General features: G+C 44.1%; 1 protein-coding gene across 4 annotated transcripts in view; it reads right to left on the reverse strand.

The window, feature by feature from the left end:
* The window catches only part of BCAS3 (BCAS3 microtubule associated cell migration factor), a 3,636,180-nt gene that overhangs the window by 177,799 nt on the left and 3,438,595 nt on the right, over positions 1-19,786 (reverse strand). For all 4 annotated transcript variants that reach the window (XM_085649432.1, XM_085649434.1, XM_085649433.1 and 1 more), the window contains exon 23: positions 8,651-8,818. In XM_085649432.1, coding sequence (XP_085505558.1) covers positions 8,651-8,818 — 168 coding nt within the window. The remainder of the gene's footprint in view (positions 1-8,650; positions 8,819-19,786) is intronic.

A 19,786-nucleotide genomic window follows, 5' to 3' on the forward strand; every position in this document is an offset into this window, starting at 1 on the left:
TTCAGCCCTCCTGCTGCTGAGCCAATCTCGAACAGGGGAAGGCAGAACATTAGGTATCCTGTTACAAGGAGATGTGACTACCTCCCACAAAGGATTTAGTGTACTGGGACCGGGTGAGTGCGCTTGCCAGAGCCACTCAGTCTGCATGAGGGGCACATTTGGTGTCCCCGTTCACAGTCCAGTTCAAACCAGCTCTGGGAGCTGTTGGCTCCATCTCTGGCACGAAACTGGACAAAGGACATGGGAGTAACCTTCCCCCTGCCCAAACCTTCCCTGGGAGAGTCCCCTGAATCATCTCAACCCTTTCCTAAGGGTACTTAACAGCTTACCTATGTGTGGGTCCCTTGATTCGTCGTGGGACACGATTCAATTCAGACACAACTTCAACTTCTACCGTCTGGGCACTCAGGATTTTGCTGGACTTTGTTTGGGCTAAACTTCGTTCCCCTTTTAGTCTGCTGCATCGTCTGTGCCTGTGCACCTTACAGGAACCTTCCAAGGCCTGTGGGCAACCAAGACACTTAAAGGAATCTCCCTTGAAGTTAAGGAGTAACTTCCCTGCATCTGCAAGTATAGCAACCAAGCTGACCAGTCTGCTGATCCTGAGCTCCTACGGACTCTGAAAGGTTCAACAACACAGGTGGTGGTTCTCCACAGCTCTTGAGGCCTGCCCTCTCACCAGCTTTGATGCCAGTATCCCTTGTGGGAGATGCAGGAACCACACCCCTGTGCACTACGTCGACTTGCTGTTGCAAAGGCTTGTTGGCTTCCTTCCACCAAGATCTTCAGGCTCCAAGTAGCCACAAACTCAAGTATCTCAAGTGACCAGAGTCTTTGTCCACACAGCATTGCTTGCACCGTGGTCTGCATCTTTTGGTGAGCTGCTTAAGGTCCTCTTGAGACTCCAGTGCCTCCGGCCTGTGGGTTCTGTTAAGGGTCACCTTTGTTTCTTTTGGGCTTCCCTGATTGCTCGGGGCCTGCCCAGACTCCCCTCCTTGTAGTGAGTCCCCTGGACCTTGCTGGTTCCGACATTGCACCTTCGTCGACATCCACGTTGTTTGCAGTTGCCAAGGCTTGTTGGTGCTTCCGACAGACACCGACCCCTCAGCACTCGACATCCGACATGGGACAGCTCGTGCATGGCTCCTGCCTCCTGGTCTTCCTCAGCGTCGCCTGGTCCTCACAGCTGCAGAGTCATGGTCAGCGTCAACTCTCCTGTAACACCCGAGATCGGTGGGCATTCGTCTTCCAGGTCTCTGGGTCACTCCTGAGTGACGTTTACTCTGTCCCCTCTGCTTGCAGGTACTTCTCATCCTGAATCAACCTTCAGATTCCACCGGACACTTTCTCCTTCTCCAACGGCACCACTTTCCTGAAGTCCTCCATTGGGTTGGACCGCGGTTTCCGACAGCTTCCCTGGTGTAGGTAACATGGGTACTAGGGTATCCACGGGTGGGGTGGCTCTCCAACCTTCTGTCATCCACGGGGTTTCTTCAGGGTCCACTGGGAAGGTTCCTTAATCTTTAAAATTGCAACCACGACTTACACCTTGATTTGTACGGAGAACGCAGTTGCGTTCCCACACTGCACACGATCTCCGTGGGGCTCCTAGTCTCTCACCTTGGGTCCCCAGCACTTCTACGTCCTCTGGACATTGTCTTGACAGGAACTCGTGGTTCTTATACCACTTTCTTAGTATATGGTTTGGTTCCCCCCCTGGGGTCCACTGTGTATTCTGTGCAATTTGCTTGATTTCTATACAAAGTATTGTGTGGATTGTGTTTATCTCCACCTAGGAGATATCTAAACGTATTTTAGAGAGTATTATATAATACATATTTTTATAAATACCTTGTGTGGTTCTTTTTCATTTAATCTATACTGTAAGATTGCATTCTGGCAAAACAAGCTGCTTTATACTCCGTCTGGACTAAGCCTGAAGGCTGCTCTCCACAGCTACCACTTAGAGAGATTTTTATAAGGTTGACTAAGACCTCTTAACTCACCATAAGGGTTATCCGGACTGGTACAGGGTGCCCACTAACATTAGTGGACATCATATACCAGGCCAGCCTCTCACACGCAGAAAATGAACCTATAATGTGGGAGCTAAAAGTCATATGAGGACTGCAGTGTATTTACATCACCCACGTGGATGATAAAAAATATAGGCATGCCAGAAGCACCAATGTGTTATGTCTGGGCTGAAGTTTAAATGCACTGTGGCCACACATGGCATGGAAAAGTGCCTTTACCCGATAGTGAAACCTATTTTTATATATTTACTAGCCACCAGTAAAGTGTGTCTTGTAAACCTACAAGCTAGGGCGCTAATACATAAAAATAGGGCATACTACATATTAAAGTTAGTGTGCTTTGAAATGAAATCGAAAATATATTTCATTGAGTAGGCTTTGTCAGACTTCCTTGTGCAGGATTAGATGGGATTAAAATCATTATTTCCTAGCTTCGCCTGGGAAAATGCTTAAACATTATTTCCTCAATTTCAAACGCTGATCTAATGCTGAATTAAGATTTTGATAACTTCAGTTGCAAATTAACTTTGTAAACATGTACTTTATGTTGCCTCCGCCATCAGTGGCTTTAAACGAGGTCTGCCACTTATCACACCACCAGAGATGGAATACACATGTTTGGATGGGAGAATTAATAACTGACGAAAGAACAATAGCTTGACTCTGAGTCTTGGAAAAGCACACAGGGGTTAACTGCCGAGCTTTAGTGAGGATTACCTGTGGCAAAAAAGGGCAGCTTTAGTGCTACCTCTTTTAACTTGGAGAAGGAAGGAGGGATTTTCCTAGGTCTGGTCTAAACAGCCTGGCTCAAGTCACAGTGGGGAGAGAACCAGTATGGACCTTGCGAAGTGGGAGGAGAGCACATCTAAACAGAGGAGTGGCTGAGTAGATAAAGTCTAGCCTCCCTGATAGCAGAAGGTTTTAGTCATTTTGAAACAGGGGCCTCTGGGTTAATTCACTGTAAATCAAAGAGGAAGTGCAGTAAAAAAGAGGACATGCCTGTTGGAACATATGATTGGGAGGCAGAATTTCTTCACTCACTGGCTAGCACACATGATAAGTCTGGTAACTCAATCACCACCTCCTCAGAACTTTCCTGGACCTGCGAAGACTCCACCTGAAGACCGGTTTGGAAGAAAGAAGTCTACTGAGTATTGATGGAAGAAGAGGTCTTACTCAAAACACAGGAACTCCTGATTCATGCTGGCACCAGTGGCGTAACACAGGCCCCGTAGGCCCCACTGTGTGGGGCGGCCCTGAGCTGGCCTCTTGTTTACCTGCCTCAGAGATGCAAAAGCAGAAGGACTTCTGACTCCAAGAGGGCCCATGGTCAGCTTACCCACTACAATGTATTTATTTGTAAGCTGTACCTTACTTGTGGTGGCATACAGGAGTTAAAACAGGGTTCTTCGCAATAGGTATTCCCTATTCAGAAGTTCACAGTGGATGATTAGGGTTGATGTCTTCTCTCTTTAGCTGGGCGAGTGCCATCCCTAGTCAGGTTGCATCAGCTCTAGCACAATCAGTGAGAATGAAGTTATCTGTGTGTCTTTGTTTGCTGTAAAGTCAGAAAAATGAATACCAAGTATGTGATCCTGATTCCGGTTGGGCACACTGAGTCATGGACACCTAGGTTCTCCTCACAGTGGTAAAGGGTGGTCAACGGGCCTTCTGGTGCCTCAGACTGCACAAGGGTACACCATAAATGCATAATCTGTGCTATTCTATCACAAAGTACAGAAACATACCTATGAAACTATTTATTATGAATGTACATTACAGGATCACAAGCGGAATTTGATCTTGACCTCTTATTTTCCTCCAGAGCTGGCGTCTCCTGTAGGAGGAGGGGTAGTCTGCAACAGCCTCATAAATATTTGTTGCTCTAAAGGTTTGTCACAGGTGTGTGCACATTGTTTACCTGTAGTCCTGTGCTGTACTTCTTCAGGCCCATGAATCGGTAGGCCATTTAAAGAATATATATTTTAAGGGATATAGTTGTATAATAAGCTTTAAAATTTCCAAATGCACTGCTTGAATTGAGTTTTTAAAGAATGAAGGAATAATGTTCCCTACTATGAAGAGGTGTGCAATGACATTCCTGTGTTACTTTCTTATGCTTCTACTAACAGTTTCTGCTTTTATATGTGCTATATTGCCAAATTGTATGTGGGGACTTGGTAGTTTATGGGGTCATGTATGGCAATGTTAGACCATTTTCTGTTCCTTGTCAAGATTGCATAAAGCAATTTAGGGAGGTACGTCAATTGCCTTGTAAACCTGCTGCTTTCATATATCAAAGAGATATACTTTTGGCCTACGGTTCGTAGATTGTTCAGACATCAACTGCCTCGCTGCTGCTCAGTGTGAGTTCTTGAGACTTCCATCTTTTAAGAGCAGTGGGCCCTGCATTTTCAGATAGGGATTATAAGTACCCAATTAGTGCTTATAAGGACACACAGTTCCTGGCCCACTCCCTGTAAGACCCTATAAGCTTCTTTACGTGGCCAAGATGAGTACTATTTAATATTGTATTTAGAATTTATCAGTTGCTTTTAGTATTATTTTTCAGTATCCCAGTGCAAGGCCATTTTGCTGGTCATTTGGGAGGCTTGGATCTTATACAATAGAATTATTCCAATAAGATGAACAAATATCTTCAAGACAAAAGCATTCTAATTCTGGTGAAGAAGGAGCATAGAGGACTTTAGCCAAGAAGCCACGCAGGGGTGTTGAAATGGAGAAGCAGTTGAAATGGAGAAGTGATGTACATTGGAAGAACTGATGGTGATGTGGGAGATTGAGTTGTGAATTAAAAAAAAGTTAGGGGTGGCCTTTACCAAATATAGGCAACCAACTTTGTTGTTTATGTCATAATTAGTTTTTGCACCCCCCCACCTACATCAAATGTTTTTATTCTTCCTTTGGGTAAAGTTATGTTTGCAAATGTATTACAATAGGTATGATAAATCATATGCAATGTATAGGGACAAGTAGTGGAAATGTGTGTTAGTGACGTAACTATCAATAAAATAGTACTGGTACTCACGGGCAAATTAAGGTTGTGGCGATCCGACTGCCGGACCACCGTTGCAGAAGTCGGGAGAACACGGTACAGAGCCGGCGACACTCCGACCACTGCATTATGAGTAAACCACCAGACCGGCGGTGTGCCGGCAGCGGTCTTGAGGCGGTGGAGTACTTCAGCTGAAGGCAATGCCACCGCACTGCAGCGCCTGCACTGTTCTGCGTGCACTGTTGCCAGGCACTATGTCGTGCATGGCATACAGTGCGCACCACAGTGCATGCATAGTGGGGCACGACATGTGCTCCCTGCAACAATGCCTAGTGGGCAAAAGCCCCTTCCACGAATTTCTGCCGACTGATGCAACTCATAATTGGCAGGGTGGTGTCGGTATCGTCACCTCCTCCATTCCCCCACAGCCTACCCCACCGCGCAGGATCCAGGCTGTGGCAACGGTCTTGTTGCAGTCCAACCGCCATGCCCGTAATCGGGCAGTTGGACCACCTACTTGGCCGCCGACGCCACAACTGTAATCGGGCTCTTAGTTTCCACTTTCGTCTTCCTAACAAATTTCTTAAATTAACTAGTTCTAAAAATGCTCCTCTGCAAACATGCAATGGCTTAAAGTAGTTACCCTCTATTTTTTTAAATATATTTTGTATTAATTAATTAAATTTAAGACACCTATCAATCAGTAAAAGTGAAAGCAATGATCGATTTATATTGGTAGCATGAAGCGCACATGGTAACAGCTGAGTAAGTTGGTGCAATCAAACCATAAACTACAGGCATATTTGGGAATATGAGCAGTACAAGACTTCAACAGAGAGCCCAGGGTGTAACGTTTATAAGAACCTTATGCAGGCCATGGGCAAAGCAGCCATTGATAACTATTTGGAATACTCTAATGATCTGCCACCTCATTTAGAAGGAGGTGCAGCTTTACATTCTTCTTAAAGATCACAAGAAATTAGAAAGTTCCGATTTCTAAGAGAAAGGCATTCTAATTAGGGGAGAAAAGGGCCAAAAGGATTTCAATCTATAAACTATGCAGCAGTGTTAGAAATTAAAAGGCACTATATTGTTTGAAATCTTAGATATAAGAGATCAGAGTTTAATATGATGAGCAGATTGGGAGACCAATGTTAGGAAGTTGTGCCAGTGGCGTAACAAAAGTTGAAGGGGCCCCCCTGCAAGGTACACATAGGAACCCCGGTCCGGATTTAATCCGGAGCTCTCCGGGGTGAGTACAGTGATGAGGGGGCCCCTGCAGCTCGGGGCCCCACCCGCACTGCGGAGGTGCGAGGGCCTGTGATATGCCCCTGAGTTGTGCAGCAGTCAGTAGAAGGCTGCAGGCCATTTGATTGGGTGGTGTTAGGGAACGGAGCTTATGGTGCAACGTATGCTGGCTAGGGGGCAGGTGGCAAATTTAGAGACCATCTATGCAACTGGAAATAGTGTTGAGTGAACCAAGGAAGAGGCTTTTGAAATGGTCATGCTTGCTCAAATCAACATACTTGAGGGGGTAATGGATGTAAAGAAGGTGAATGGAGATAGATCTTTTGGATGCTGAGTAATTGGTGTTGGAGAACAGTGGCTTTTGAAGTGATTAAGGTGGAGACCATCTGGCGGCACTCAAAGTGAATTCGGAGGGTAGCGATGCAGGGTGAGAATCATGTGGACCTCAAAGGATGACTAAAGTTATTTTATAGATGAGTAACAACTTCCTGAAGCTGATGTTTGACAAGACTGAGGTCATGACTGTAGGAGGAACACCTTTGATCTGGTCTCAACACTAGAGGGCCGTTTTCATTGGGCACCAGCCCTACTCCGGGGACCGCAGTAGTCAATTTGGGCTTCATCTTTGATAACAAATTAGATTGCTCATTCCAAATGACCAAGCTTGCTTCCTCGTGTGATTTGTAACTAAGAGTTTTGAGGAACGTATTGCCTTCCCTTCTAATGGAGGCGGGATGTTAAATAATTCGGGAAAAGTTCAGATTTGGGCTGGATTGTTGTTATCTCTTTATTTTACTCTCTCAAAATATCAGCAACATACGCTTCAGCTAATCCTATCCTTGCTGGGGCTCGCCCTTTTGGACACTCAAATCTCAACCCGCTGAGACCCTTTGCTCTGCTGCTGTAGGCATATTTGTGCTTCCTGTCATTAATCAACGTTTCTATGTGGCTTCCAAAGCACTTCCTCCTACGTTTGATTTCGGATCACTTGATGTTTAGGAAATGATTGCAGAACATTTATCGTTCATTAGCTAACTCCCTGGCGCTTGCTTGTATTTTACTTTTATCTTGATGCTCAGAAGGCAACTTTGCTCACATGTACTTATTTCGTTTATTTGTCGCCATGTGGCATGATTAGCATCATTGCCAGGACGCTCGCAGTGGCAACAGCAACCTCCACAAAACTCAAATATTAAAGGATGCCAATGGGGCTTTGGGGCAATAGTGGTCTGGCAAAGAGAAGAGAGAACCTAGCCTCTCCCTGAAGCATCACACCAAAAACACACAGTGCAGTGATATAGTGAAAGTAAACAGAGCGGCCGTGAGCCACTCTGACATGGGCAATCATTAATGCCTTTTGTCAGTCATGTTCAGGCCGGGAGTAAGCATTAAAAAAGGTACTTTCATTTCAGTTCTGGTTGAGGATGACAAAATGGACATTTTAGAGTGACATGCCTCTTAATAGCACGTTGCCAACGGCGTATTTGCACACGCTTTAAAAGAAAAAATGTTTCAAATGGTTTCCAATGTTGTGTATGTTCATGGCTGCCAAGTGGCCCTTGTCTAAAACAACACCTTGTGCCAATCCAGGTATTTTAGTCAACAGTGCCCTGCATTTTAGAACTTGTACTTTTATATTTCACATTGTAATGTTCAATCCAATGTCCAAAAATCCAAGCAGTCTGTATGCTTTTGGCTAAAAAAACACAGGCCTGGTTAAAGGTGTCATATGTGACTTGTAGCAAATTACTAGCTGGTTTAGATAAAGTGAAACAATTAAAGGCAAGAAGGAATATCAATTTTTGTCAAAATATCTTGGATACTCCAGCACACATGTTGGCTCCTCTGCTCACAATGTATTTTTTTTATTTCATGGACGATACTTACTATGTAAAGAAATTACAGAGAACATTGATTTTGAGGTACTCTTAAAAAAAATCCCCTCTACGGTGACTCCGCGTGATCAGTGCGGCATGCTTGCTTTGTTTTATAGTGGTAAGGCGAAAAGCACTACTGCATGTCAGGTTTGTCTACACCGAGGGTATGCCCTCAAGTCCACGCCAGATTGTCACATTTTTATGTAACAACAGTGAGAAAAAATGTTGTTTTGGGAAGCCATGATAACATTATTTCACACTAGGGCGCCGCAGCTTTAGAAAGTTTGAAGACCGTTGTCACCGCAGGGCACGAAGATGAGGGTGGGAGGTGTGAGGGACAGCAAGGGGCAGAAGTGCAGATCTCTTAGCGAGGTGTGAGGGGCGGTCCAGTTCCAAAGGTAAGGTAGGTATTTGTGAGCTATATGATGCATTTTAGATTACGGGGTGTTAAGCAGAAACTTCAAACCAGCTACCTGTTCCAGATCCGACGATGTCCCTGGCAGGAGACTCGGACATGGCGTCCGCCAGCCGCTCGCGGAGCCCGTCCTCGCTGCTGTCAATGGAGGAGATGTGACGCAGTCCGAAACTCTCCGGCCAGCTGCCGCACACCTCCAGCAAGGTCACGCTGCGGTCGTAGCCACCTGCAAACAGGAGGGGGAAATGACGTATTAGAAACGGAAACTACGGGAGGAAGCGATTGACAAATACTTCTGCATACTTTTGTATTAACTTCCAAAGGCATTTCCGTAAATTCGGTGAAAATATTGTACCAAGAAAGTCCATCTCAATGAACCCAATGCTTCTAACCATGCACTTTTCATATACATTGTATTATTTAAAAAGCGGCACGCCTGTCGCCCCATACATGTCTTTACAATAGCATGTATGTCTATTCCTTGAAGCTTTAATGCGCAAACCGAACACAAATTAAAACAGAGCACAGGTATACAATGCTACATTTACCATGTGTGGGACAGAAGGAAGGTCAGATGTCTAGCAAAATGGACTATTTCACGATGTCATGACTGAGGGCAGGAATCACATTCCATCCACAAAGTTCTTTTCATGTTCAGTTTCCCAGGCTCCTTGATCTCCAGCCTGGGGGTTTGCACCCCTCCACTTCCACGTAGAAGCTGTGAGCTGCCCCTACACTCTGCTCCTTACCCCCTGTACTCTTGTCCCACTTGAATCACTACTCCCTTGTGGTGGCATCTCAGCCTTCAAGGGGTTATTGACACTGAAGGACCATCCCACTCCCTCAGAACCACTCATCTGGTGCCCTCTCCCAAGAGATGTCTGCGCACGTCCTCTGCCCCCACATTCAAGCCTGCCCACAAGGCCCACTTCCCCAGGCATCAGAACACCACTGTTAATCCAGACTTCTTGCCCTTGCCCAACGTTTCCTCTCGTCTCACAAAGTAAATATGTCATTAATATAGTATTTGTCAGTATATTGTACCGTCTGTTTCATCCCTGATACACAACAAATGCAGCTAACCAAAAATTAACGATTTAAACTTAAAAAGCATCTGTAATTGGTAGCAGCAAATGCTCCCAGTTGTTGCAGATACTGAAAAAAACCTAGCTGAAAGTCAAGTCAAGAAAGAAACTGAATATCACCCTCATGATGCACAAAATGCTGTATGGACAAACACTACTGTCTAACCAGCAAAATACCCCATACCCTACTATGCAATCTCTGATCTGCATCAAACCACTAAGTTAGAGGCAATGGAAGGAAGGAACTATTGGAGGTTAAAAAATTTCAGTGGCATACCCAGCAGACTGCATATCCTATCGCTCGACTTAAGATCGAAACAAACCTCACATAATTCCAGGACAAGATTATAAGGCATCACAAGGGAAGTAGCAATGAATAAAAGCAGCAAAAACAGGCACCCTTCATGATCAGAGCGATCATTCGAAACAGATCTCACTAAACAGAAAGAAGCTGAGAGAAGGTATTCCAGGGGTTTATCCAGTGCATTATTTATGCCAGTGGTTGCAGGTGCTGCGCACGTCACATATTTTTGGGAACCAAGAAATATTTTTCACCAAATTACTTTTACCCAGAATGAGAGACAGAATGGCAGAAATGGGAGAAAGAAAAAGATAGCAGAACAATGACAAAATGAGAAAGAAGGAATGAAAAGTACCCCAATGTGTGATGTGTTATGGTACATTATGTGAATTTGTATAGCATGCTAATCACCCATGAGTGTATCCAAGCGCTTGAGCAGGTGTGAAGGCACGAGGCCCTGCAGAGTTAGTCAAAGCGCCAGGTCTTCAGATTCTTGAGGAATTCAAGAAGCGAGGTGGCTCTGATGTGCTGTGGGAGGCTGTTCCAGGTTGTGGGTGCGATGTAAGAAAATGAGCACCCTTCTGTTATGCTTTCATGAATGCGGGGGCTGTGGGAAGCGAGAGTGATGCTGAGCGTAGGTGCCTAGCAGGCTGGTGAAAGTATATTCAGCTGTTCAGGTATGGTGGTCCAACGTTGAACAATGCTTTATTTGTGTGCATGAGGAACTAGAATTTGCTTTGTTTGTGGATGGTGAGCCAGTGGAGCTCTCTGAGGTGTGATCGGATATGGGGACAGCATAGGAGGTTGAGGATAAGCCTTGCAGTGGTCGTCTGGATGGTCTGGAGTCTAAGTAGGAGCTGTTTGGACATCCCAGCGTAAAGTGTTTTGCCATAGTTGAGTCTGCTTGTGATGAATGCTTGCGTGACGGTACTTCTGGTGTTCTGGGGCAGTCAGCTGAAGCTCTTCTTTCAAGCCTAGGCTCCCTTAGTAGTCAGAAAGCTTGATATTGTGCAGTGCTGGTAGCAGACTCCTAACAAAAGGTTTAGGGCCTATGCATTGCGTTTTTTTAAAAACGATTGAGCACTAAGGTTTTAACTCCAAGCAAATAACAAATACAACTACAAGAGTAGAAAAGGATAAGGAAATACTTTTTCTTAGTAGTTTTGAAATTCCAATAGTTCACAATGCGTCTTCTGCAATAAGTGGCAGTTGCAGTAGGGTAAAATGAAAACAGTTTATGGAGGGCACGGAGTCCATTGGTGAATTGAAGCACTGCATAAAACTAGGAAGGGAAGCCATTTTAAACTAAGGGCTAAGGGCATTTGTAAAGCATAAACTTTCAATAATTTCAAATCACACCCAACTGCCATTTCCATAGGGAAGAAAAGGTGGATTTTTAGAGAAATACTACTAGGTAATTTCAAAGCTGTAGTTCAGTGTAATTCCTGAAGCCCGGTTTTGCCTACATCTACACCATCACTGCTACTTAAGGTGCTTAGTTTCACTTTGGATGTTTTGAGTTCTAACCTACAACTCTCTTGGCTTGCAGAGTTTTTAAAGTATGTTTGCCAAGATGGTATTTTTGGGATGAGAATACCACCTGCATGATATACTAGTGTCTACCCCTGCCCCATATGCACAGCTGTATGTTTATCTGGTAACCCTGATTTTTCTTTGACCCTAGCATCACACTAATCTAGCATGTGGGCAGGTACCTAAGCACGTCCCTGATTATTAGCGGTCCTGAACCTTTCCAGTGTTCTGGAAGGGCCCACCAAGACTGTCCACACCGTGAACAGATGAAAACTGTTTCTGTCCTGGGTATAGCGCATATAACAGTTGTAGCAGCATACTGTTTTGGTCTCAAAATGTACACATTACACAGCAGTCCCTGGCACTAAATGGAACTACTTTGTGGGTGGAAAGTGTTAACTGTGAAAGAGCAGAATGCTATCATTCACAGTGAAGTAAGTCAATGGCTGAAGAGGCAGACCCCATTGCCCTATGCTGTAGTAGGCATACGAAAAATGTTAATGACACAATAGAGCAATGGATGAAGAGGGCTGGCTGAAACAAATGACATATATATATATATATACACATACACACACATATATGTCAGAGACACTGGAGATTTTTTGCGTATCCTAAATGGCATCTCCTGGAACAATCAATTCCTACTGATTACTATAGATGTCGTGTCACTTTATACATCAATACGACATGAGGTGGGCCTAAAAGCATGCAATTATTTCCTGAAACAAAGAAAAATCACAGAAATGAAACACACACAGGTGCTACTCACTATGATCGAAATGTGCCTCACAAATAACATCTTCTGCTTTAACAAAAAACTCTTTAGACAGATGTGTGGAACAGCAATGGGCATTTCTTTTTCTGTGAACTATGCTAACATCACTATGGGGTGGTGGGAAAAGATTATGGCTTGGGATTCAGATAATCAAGACGAGTTGGACAAGATCATATTATGGGTACGTTACATTGACGATCTGTTTTTAATTTGGAATGGAACTAATGAGGATTTTCAGAGATATTTCAATAAACTGAACAACAATGAGGTTGGCTTATCCTTCACATACAACATGAGCAGGTCAGAGATTCCGTTCCTTGATACCCTGATTTATATTGAGAACGATCAGATCCACTCAACACTCTATAGAAAGGAAACAGCCACTAATAGTATCTTGCATGGAACTAGCTTCCACCCTAAACCCCTATTGGACAGCATTCCCTACGGGGAGTTCATGCGACTCAAACGTAACTGCTCACAACCAAAAGACGCTGAAGAAAAAATTCATGAATCTATGGTAAGATTGAAACAGAGAGGATACACAGAATCTACTTTAAAGAAAAATAAAAAGAGAATCGATCACAAGACTCGAGCGGACACTTTAACTTCTAAGCCCATACCTGCACATGATAACGAAAAACAAGTCCCGAGGTTCATTACTACTTATAGTAAAGAGAGCGGCATTATCATGAGCAAAATCAGAAAACATTGGCATCTGATTACAAAAGATCCTGATATAGGCAAATTAGTCGGGACAAAACCAACTGTAACATATAGAAAAACTAAATCTTTAAAGGATATGCTCGTCAATAGCCACTTCGTACAAAAAGAAGGAACGAACTGGCTAGCAGAACAACGAAATGGGTTTATTAAATGTAATTCATGCAAGGCATGCAAAATTGGTAAAAATGTAAAAAACATCACTCAGCCTAATGGAAACGTAATAACACTAAAGAAAAGAATAACCTGTAGCACAAAATTCGCTATCTATGTCATCGAGTGTGATTGCGGACAAAAATATGTAGGAAGCACTATCTGCCCCCTGAAAAAGCGCATCCTCGAACACATTCGAGCAGTAAAGAATAAAGATATCTCATATGCAACTGCTAAACATATGATATTACGTCAAAATGGAAATTGGAGAGCAATGTGCTATTATGGGATTGATACCATCATACCTAATGAACGAGGCGGGAATAGAACCAAGAAGTTACGACAATTAGAATCCCGCTATATCATCAAACTCAAAACTAAGACACCAAGAGGAATGAACAATGATGAGGAACTTTATGTGCACCTGGAATGAAATATTGAACATAGATGAACTTATTGCTTTTCCAAACTTAGACTAAGATATTAGAATTTTTCTTTTCCCTATCTCCTTCACTCATAAAAATCTCACGCTGGGCCCTCTTATTTTCACGTTTATCCCCGATTCCCTCCCTCTTTATTTCTTGCTGCTCTCTTGGCTACTGTACTACACAGGAATACTAATTTGAGATCAGTACTATGATGTATTTGTCACCAATGATATTGAATATTTACGTACTAGACATAGAAATAATGAGATATTAATGTATGTGACACGATATACATCAAATGAAATCTGCGGTACTATACCTTGATTTAGAAATTCTACCAAGATTACTTTCCCTGTTAATTCCAGTATAATATTGACTCCTTTTGTGTTAAAACATAACTATGTATTTCAATATACTACAACTCCCACAATGCCATATTAAGGCCAGGTGGGCGTATATATAGTATGATAAAGAAAGGACTCACTGACCGTGATCAAAGCCTTGCAGGCTGAAACGCGTTGGTTGAGCTGTGCTGTGAATAAACACACGTTTGAAAATCTCCTTCCAGAGTGCCGTGTCTTTGGTTTTGAAAGAGGTTTCGTGGCCAGGATCCGGCCCGTACGCAGAGCACCCGCTGCGAGAGTGCACCAGAATTTGGATCCCTTTGTTTGGAGATATGTATATATATATACACATATATATATATACACACACACACACACACATATATAATCTAACTACATAAATAAATATATGTTAAAATCAAAAGGTCTTGGCTACTTCGATACTTAAAATATGACTGTTAGAAGGTGGTTCTGACACTATGGGCCGCCCGGATTTTTCGCTTTTTGAGCACCTAATTGTTGAGCTTTTACTGTGGGGGAGCCTCATAAGTTGGGACTCACCCACACTGAACTCAGGATGTAAGAGACTGCATGGGGATTTTACTGGTGTTCCCCTGGCCTGACCAGGCCACTGCGCAGCAGCTGGACTTAAGGGACACCGGGCTGGTTACATGCAGACACATGTGTACACGAGTGTGCATACATGTACGGGCTGCACAGGGGAGATTCCTAGCGTGCGCAGTCCAGGAGCAGCTACAAAGTGAATGGTGTGGCAGGACTTATGCAGTATTGGGTGGTGACATGGAATAGGCTTTATACCCTGGAAAGAAACATGCCAGGGAAAGTCAGTGTGTTTTACTGTGTTTTCACTTCATTATTCCCCTATGGGAATGTGGGGCCCATGGCTAGATTAACTTCCATTAGGCCTACAGATTCCAGACACGCACTTAAGTCCAATGTAGCGAACGTGAAAATAAGTATTCTGCAGAGTCCAAAGTCATATTTGTACTGCTTTTGGGTCATCCAGAACTGTCATATTTCGATGAGCCAGCCAGGACCAGACCCAGGCTGAGGGCTGACCTCAGCTGGATGGATTGATAACCTTTCTTCCACAAGCTAGGGCCTCCTCTCCACGAAGAGAAGACGGGAGGGGCTACAGGCCAATCCATGAACTGCTGTCACTGGGTGCCAGGCACCAGGCTGCACCAAGGAGGGAAGGCAGTGTGGGGGAGGAGGCTTCAGACATGTGGCAGAAACCCTGGACGACACCATTTTGAACAAGCCCGGAGGCTGGACAAGAAGGAGGGAGCAGGGGCAGGGACGTGATGTGTCGCTGTTTGATAGGACCAACAGAGACATCCTGCCAGGCCCCTACTCAACTTTTAAAAAGTGCTTGCACAGGAAGAGAAGGTCTCTCTGGGGTGTGGTCTGCTGAGGGTGAAGGTGCTGGAGCCTGGCGCAATGGGCAGTTGGAAGGAGAGACCCCTGACTGCCCCCAGGACCCTATCAGCACCAGAAGAAGAGCCCAGGACTGGTGCACAGAAGCAGGGGCCTCTGCGCAGGGAGAAGAGAGGCCCAGAAGGACAGCCTGGCGAAAGGCTGGTGCAGGGAGCCAGTGAAGACAGCACCCTGCTGAATCAGAGACCCTGAGGGCGGAGGAGAGTGTTCCCAGTGGCTGGGGCTGGTAAAGAGGAGCATGAAGCGCCCCATAATGCCTCACCAGGCATTTGGAAATCTGCAGTTTTGGTGCCTGGTGGCCCCCAGAGGAGTGGGTCACCCTCATGTGTGAAAAGGGGTGCAGGGAGGCTGCAGGAGCACCGCAGTCTCCCCCAGCATAAAGAAGAACAGTCCACCCCTAAGTTTAGCGGGGCATCTGAAAGAATAACCCCTCAAGGGCTCAGCCAGCCTTTAACACTTTCCAGGCTGAGGGTGTACTATGAAGTGCATCATGGAGTGAAGGGCTGAGTTGGGGATGTCTGAAGAAGGGCATCCCCTGGATGTGAAGTGGTGTAATTGCACCAAAATGCATTTACTATTGGTTATTTCTTTTTAGGTGATAGTCACATGTGTAAAGTGAAGTACCTGTGTAAGGTGATGTTAAGCTAAATGGAGTTATGTTGCTGGACCTTCCTGCTAGGGGGTCTGGCTGTATTTACGTAATCCCATGCTTTTTCCTGTGATTCCTTTTAAAGTGAAGAGGTGCACTGCAGGAGAAGTGTAGTTGCCAGGAGTACTTCTTTTGAAGGGACTGTAAGTGACATGTGTAAGGAGATGTCATAAGCCAAGTGGGGCTATGTTGCCAGACAGTCCTGCTAGGGTGTCTGGCTGTATATGCGCAATCCTGTGATTTCATCTGTGATGCCCTTAGGGGCTGTAATTGCAATGCATTCAAATGATCAACCAAGGTGATGAGTACTGTTATTCTAAAGTGAAGACCCCAGACTGCTAGCCCTTAAGATATAGAGGTGCATACTTTATGGTCAGTAGGAGATGCTCAGTCAGGGTCATGTGTCACCAAGGCAGGATTACCCCTTTTTAATGCTTGTTGAGGTAATGGGGTGGGTCGCCACTGGGATGGTGCCAGTGCGCAGGGCCCTCGCTCCAGGTTATGTTCAACTAACTGCACTGGGGGCAAGTTGATGTGCATACATGGGAGTGGTGGTACTAGACCCCACCCCCCCGCGGGAGGGGTGGAGATGTTATGCAATGTCACAAAGTAATTCCAACAGCTTATGTATATTTGTAAATTGGTGCATAGTATTGAGTGGTGTGTGTGTTTAATAAATGTACTCTTACTTTTATAAAGCAAAGTACAGACTGGACAATCAATTATTGAGTGTTATTTTTGTGCACCTGCAAATGGCGATTACTAGCCCACACCACCTCCCTTGAGTAAGCCTCAGACTGCTCTGCAACGCTACCCTCTGAGAGTCAGGCGCTACAATTGGGTGTTTGGTTCCCAGTGAAGGACAAATATAGTCATGTTATTTGTGCAGGCCTCACAGATGCTGCCTCGTTTTCCAACAATGACCTGACACACTGCCCTGGTGATCCTGGTCCCTCCAAACTCATGAAGAAAACGCAGCAAGTAAAAAGCATCCATAATGGTGGACTTCATAAATGGGTCTTTTCATTCATTGGGGATTCCCAAAGAGCCAGTAAAAGGCTTGGATGACTACGTCAATTATGAAACCATCCTTACATCCAAATGAACTATCATATTGCTGACCTATAACCCATATTCTCTGCATGTTAAAGGCAATTCAGAAGGCAGCCACTCTTCAAATACAATCCCACTATGAAGTTAGCATGCGAGAGGAGAGTGACAATGTGCTTTTGAACTAAATAAAGGAACAAAGCAACACTACTGGGTGTGAAGGGTAGTGCGGGGTTCCTGTTTTTTGTCGCTACCTTTCTGATCATACATCAGACCACTACATGATCTTCTTCTCTCACCGAGCATGCTCTCCACAACCATGAAGATGATACCAACTGGTGTTTAAACTCCCAAATGACCCTATGAGCGATATGCGTAAACTAGAAAAAACCTTCGGATGGATTCCGGCTTGAATAGAGGAACCAAAAAGAAATCACACCTGATTCACTGTCATGCACATTTTTTTTTTAAAACGGTCAAGCGAAGGTATCACTTATTTAAAGCTGTTCATTTGAAATTTATCCTCAGGATATTGTGAAGACACCAGGATTCCAGAAAGTCTTTCGACGGCCATGGCGACTGTAACATTGCGTTAACTATCACCTTGAGCTTCTTAGGATTCAACCCATAACACAATTACACTATTACTGCAAAAGCAATAAGGGAGGTCAAGGTAGCTAACAAAGATTACTGTAATGCTCATTTAATTGGTACTTCAACAGCTAATACGAGGAAGTTACAGTTACTACAAAACTCTGCAGGCAGCACTTTAATAACCCTAGGAGAAATCATGGAACCCCACACTGATAAACTAGTATTGGTTACTTGTTCATGATAAAGCGTAGGACACTGACATAGTGCGTACACCCTTCGACTGCACTGCTCAAGAGTATGTGAACAACTGTCTGCATATCAATAGTTCTGAATGAACCTTAAGATAGTAAGAAGGACAGGAAATGACATCGTATATGGATCTAGAACAGTGTTAGAGTAATAACAAAAGGGGTGTTTAAAGTCTCAATCGAATGAACTCTACCCTCCTCCTCCCTCTATGCCGCTGTGAACTCCTTCTCGTCCTTTCAGCAGCGTGATGGATGTTCAGCACTGGAGCTCAAGCCTTCCCCAAGCAGGCAAGTAATCTCTCACCTCAGTCCCTAACCAGCTAAGAGCTTTTGAACAACCTCTTCAGCTTAGGAGTATTCTAAAAACTCACTGATTTTAGAATTAAGTTCTTGTGGCCCATGGTTTAGACACTAGGTTGCCCATGGCTACTTAGTGCTATATAAATGACACAACTGCTTGTATGCATCTTTAATGCACAGGGCAGTGAAGCAAGGTCATCTAAGTCTAATCACAGCAATCCAGATGGACAGTGACGATCAGAAGCTATTCAACCTTTTGAAGGGAGGGATACTGCCTAATGCTGATCATTATATATCAGGTCCAAAGAGAAAGCAGAATAATATATTTTGTGTACATTACTTCCAATACTTTGCGAACTTTCCAATGCCTTTTTATCTTAACGTACACAAATACATTTAATGATTGTATTGAAATGCCATCTACATACTAATTCAACATACACATTAACTGTAACACGGCTGCTAAGTTTTATGAGTCTCAGAGGCCATTTTACTTGGTGTTGTACAATTGCACATTTCCTTGTACTATGTACTAGGTGCATCCTCCCTCTGTGGAATTGCAGCATGAAGCATGAATTTTAGAAAGTAGTGGAGTCCGCATTTGTGTATGTATTCCTGTCTATTTTCCAAAGACCTTTTACGTGTGGTGGAGCAGGTAAAGCAAAAATGTGTATACCTTCTCTATTTGCATGACAAAATACTAATTATTAACCATTCTAAATATTAACCTGTATTACCTGTTTGGAGTGTTATCATTAATCAATATATGCACCTTAATAAACATGAATTGCATGTGGGACTAAAATGCTAATTGCATGGCGAATAAATTCTAATGATTAACTGTGGTACGTATATTAACTGTAGAATGTGTTGTAATAGAAATTGCATGATTTATGTTGCTTTGTTATGGTTTGTGCTCCTGGAATTGCGGAACGGTGAGTATTATTGCTTTGAATGTTGCTATAAGCTAGGAAAATACTAATAAATATTGGGATTAGTGTGGGTTTAAACATTAGAATTTTCATTTCTGTATATTAATTATGTTTTATGTTTGTTTTGCTTAAGTTGGCATTCGGGCCTACTAGGCCGCGGTATTCAAAATGGAGTTCGGAAGTGGCTACCGTCATTTGAGCGCGATGTCTACTACGCAGACTCGGATGGCTCTGAAGATCTCCGGGCGACCTCCAGCCATAAAACTACGTGTTCCCTGTCAAGGATAGGAACGTGGAGGATTGCCAAGACTCAGCTAGTGTGAATGACAGAAAATACAATGGCAACCTGTATCCAGAGGTCTACATGTTGTTACTTCGGAACTTTTCGCATGATAACTGTACAAACTAAAATACAGTGGCGGCTCCCCCATTAGGGCGTTGGGGCGTTGCCCCACTGCTTTCTCGCGGTGCGAGAAGGCAGAAACATAAATGGTAAAAACGACCATTTATGTTTCTGCCTTCTCGCATTGCGAGAAAGCAGAAGTGCCTCTGTGCTTGGTTGGGGGCGGGAGGGTGGGCGGTCGTGCTCGAGGGCGGGGGGGAGTGGCTTACCCACTGTTG

This window comes from Triturus cristatus, chromosome 3_2 (assembly GCF_964204655.1).
Source record: "Triturus cristatus chromosome 3_2, aTriCri1.1, whole genome shotgun sequence".
In the NCBI taxonomy this organism is placed as follows: Eukaryota; Metazoa; Chordata; class Amphibia; order Caudata; family Salamandridae; genus Triturus; species Triturus cristatus.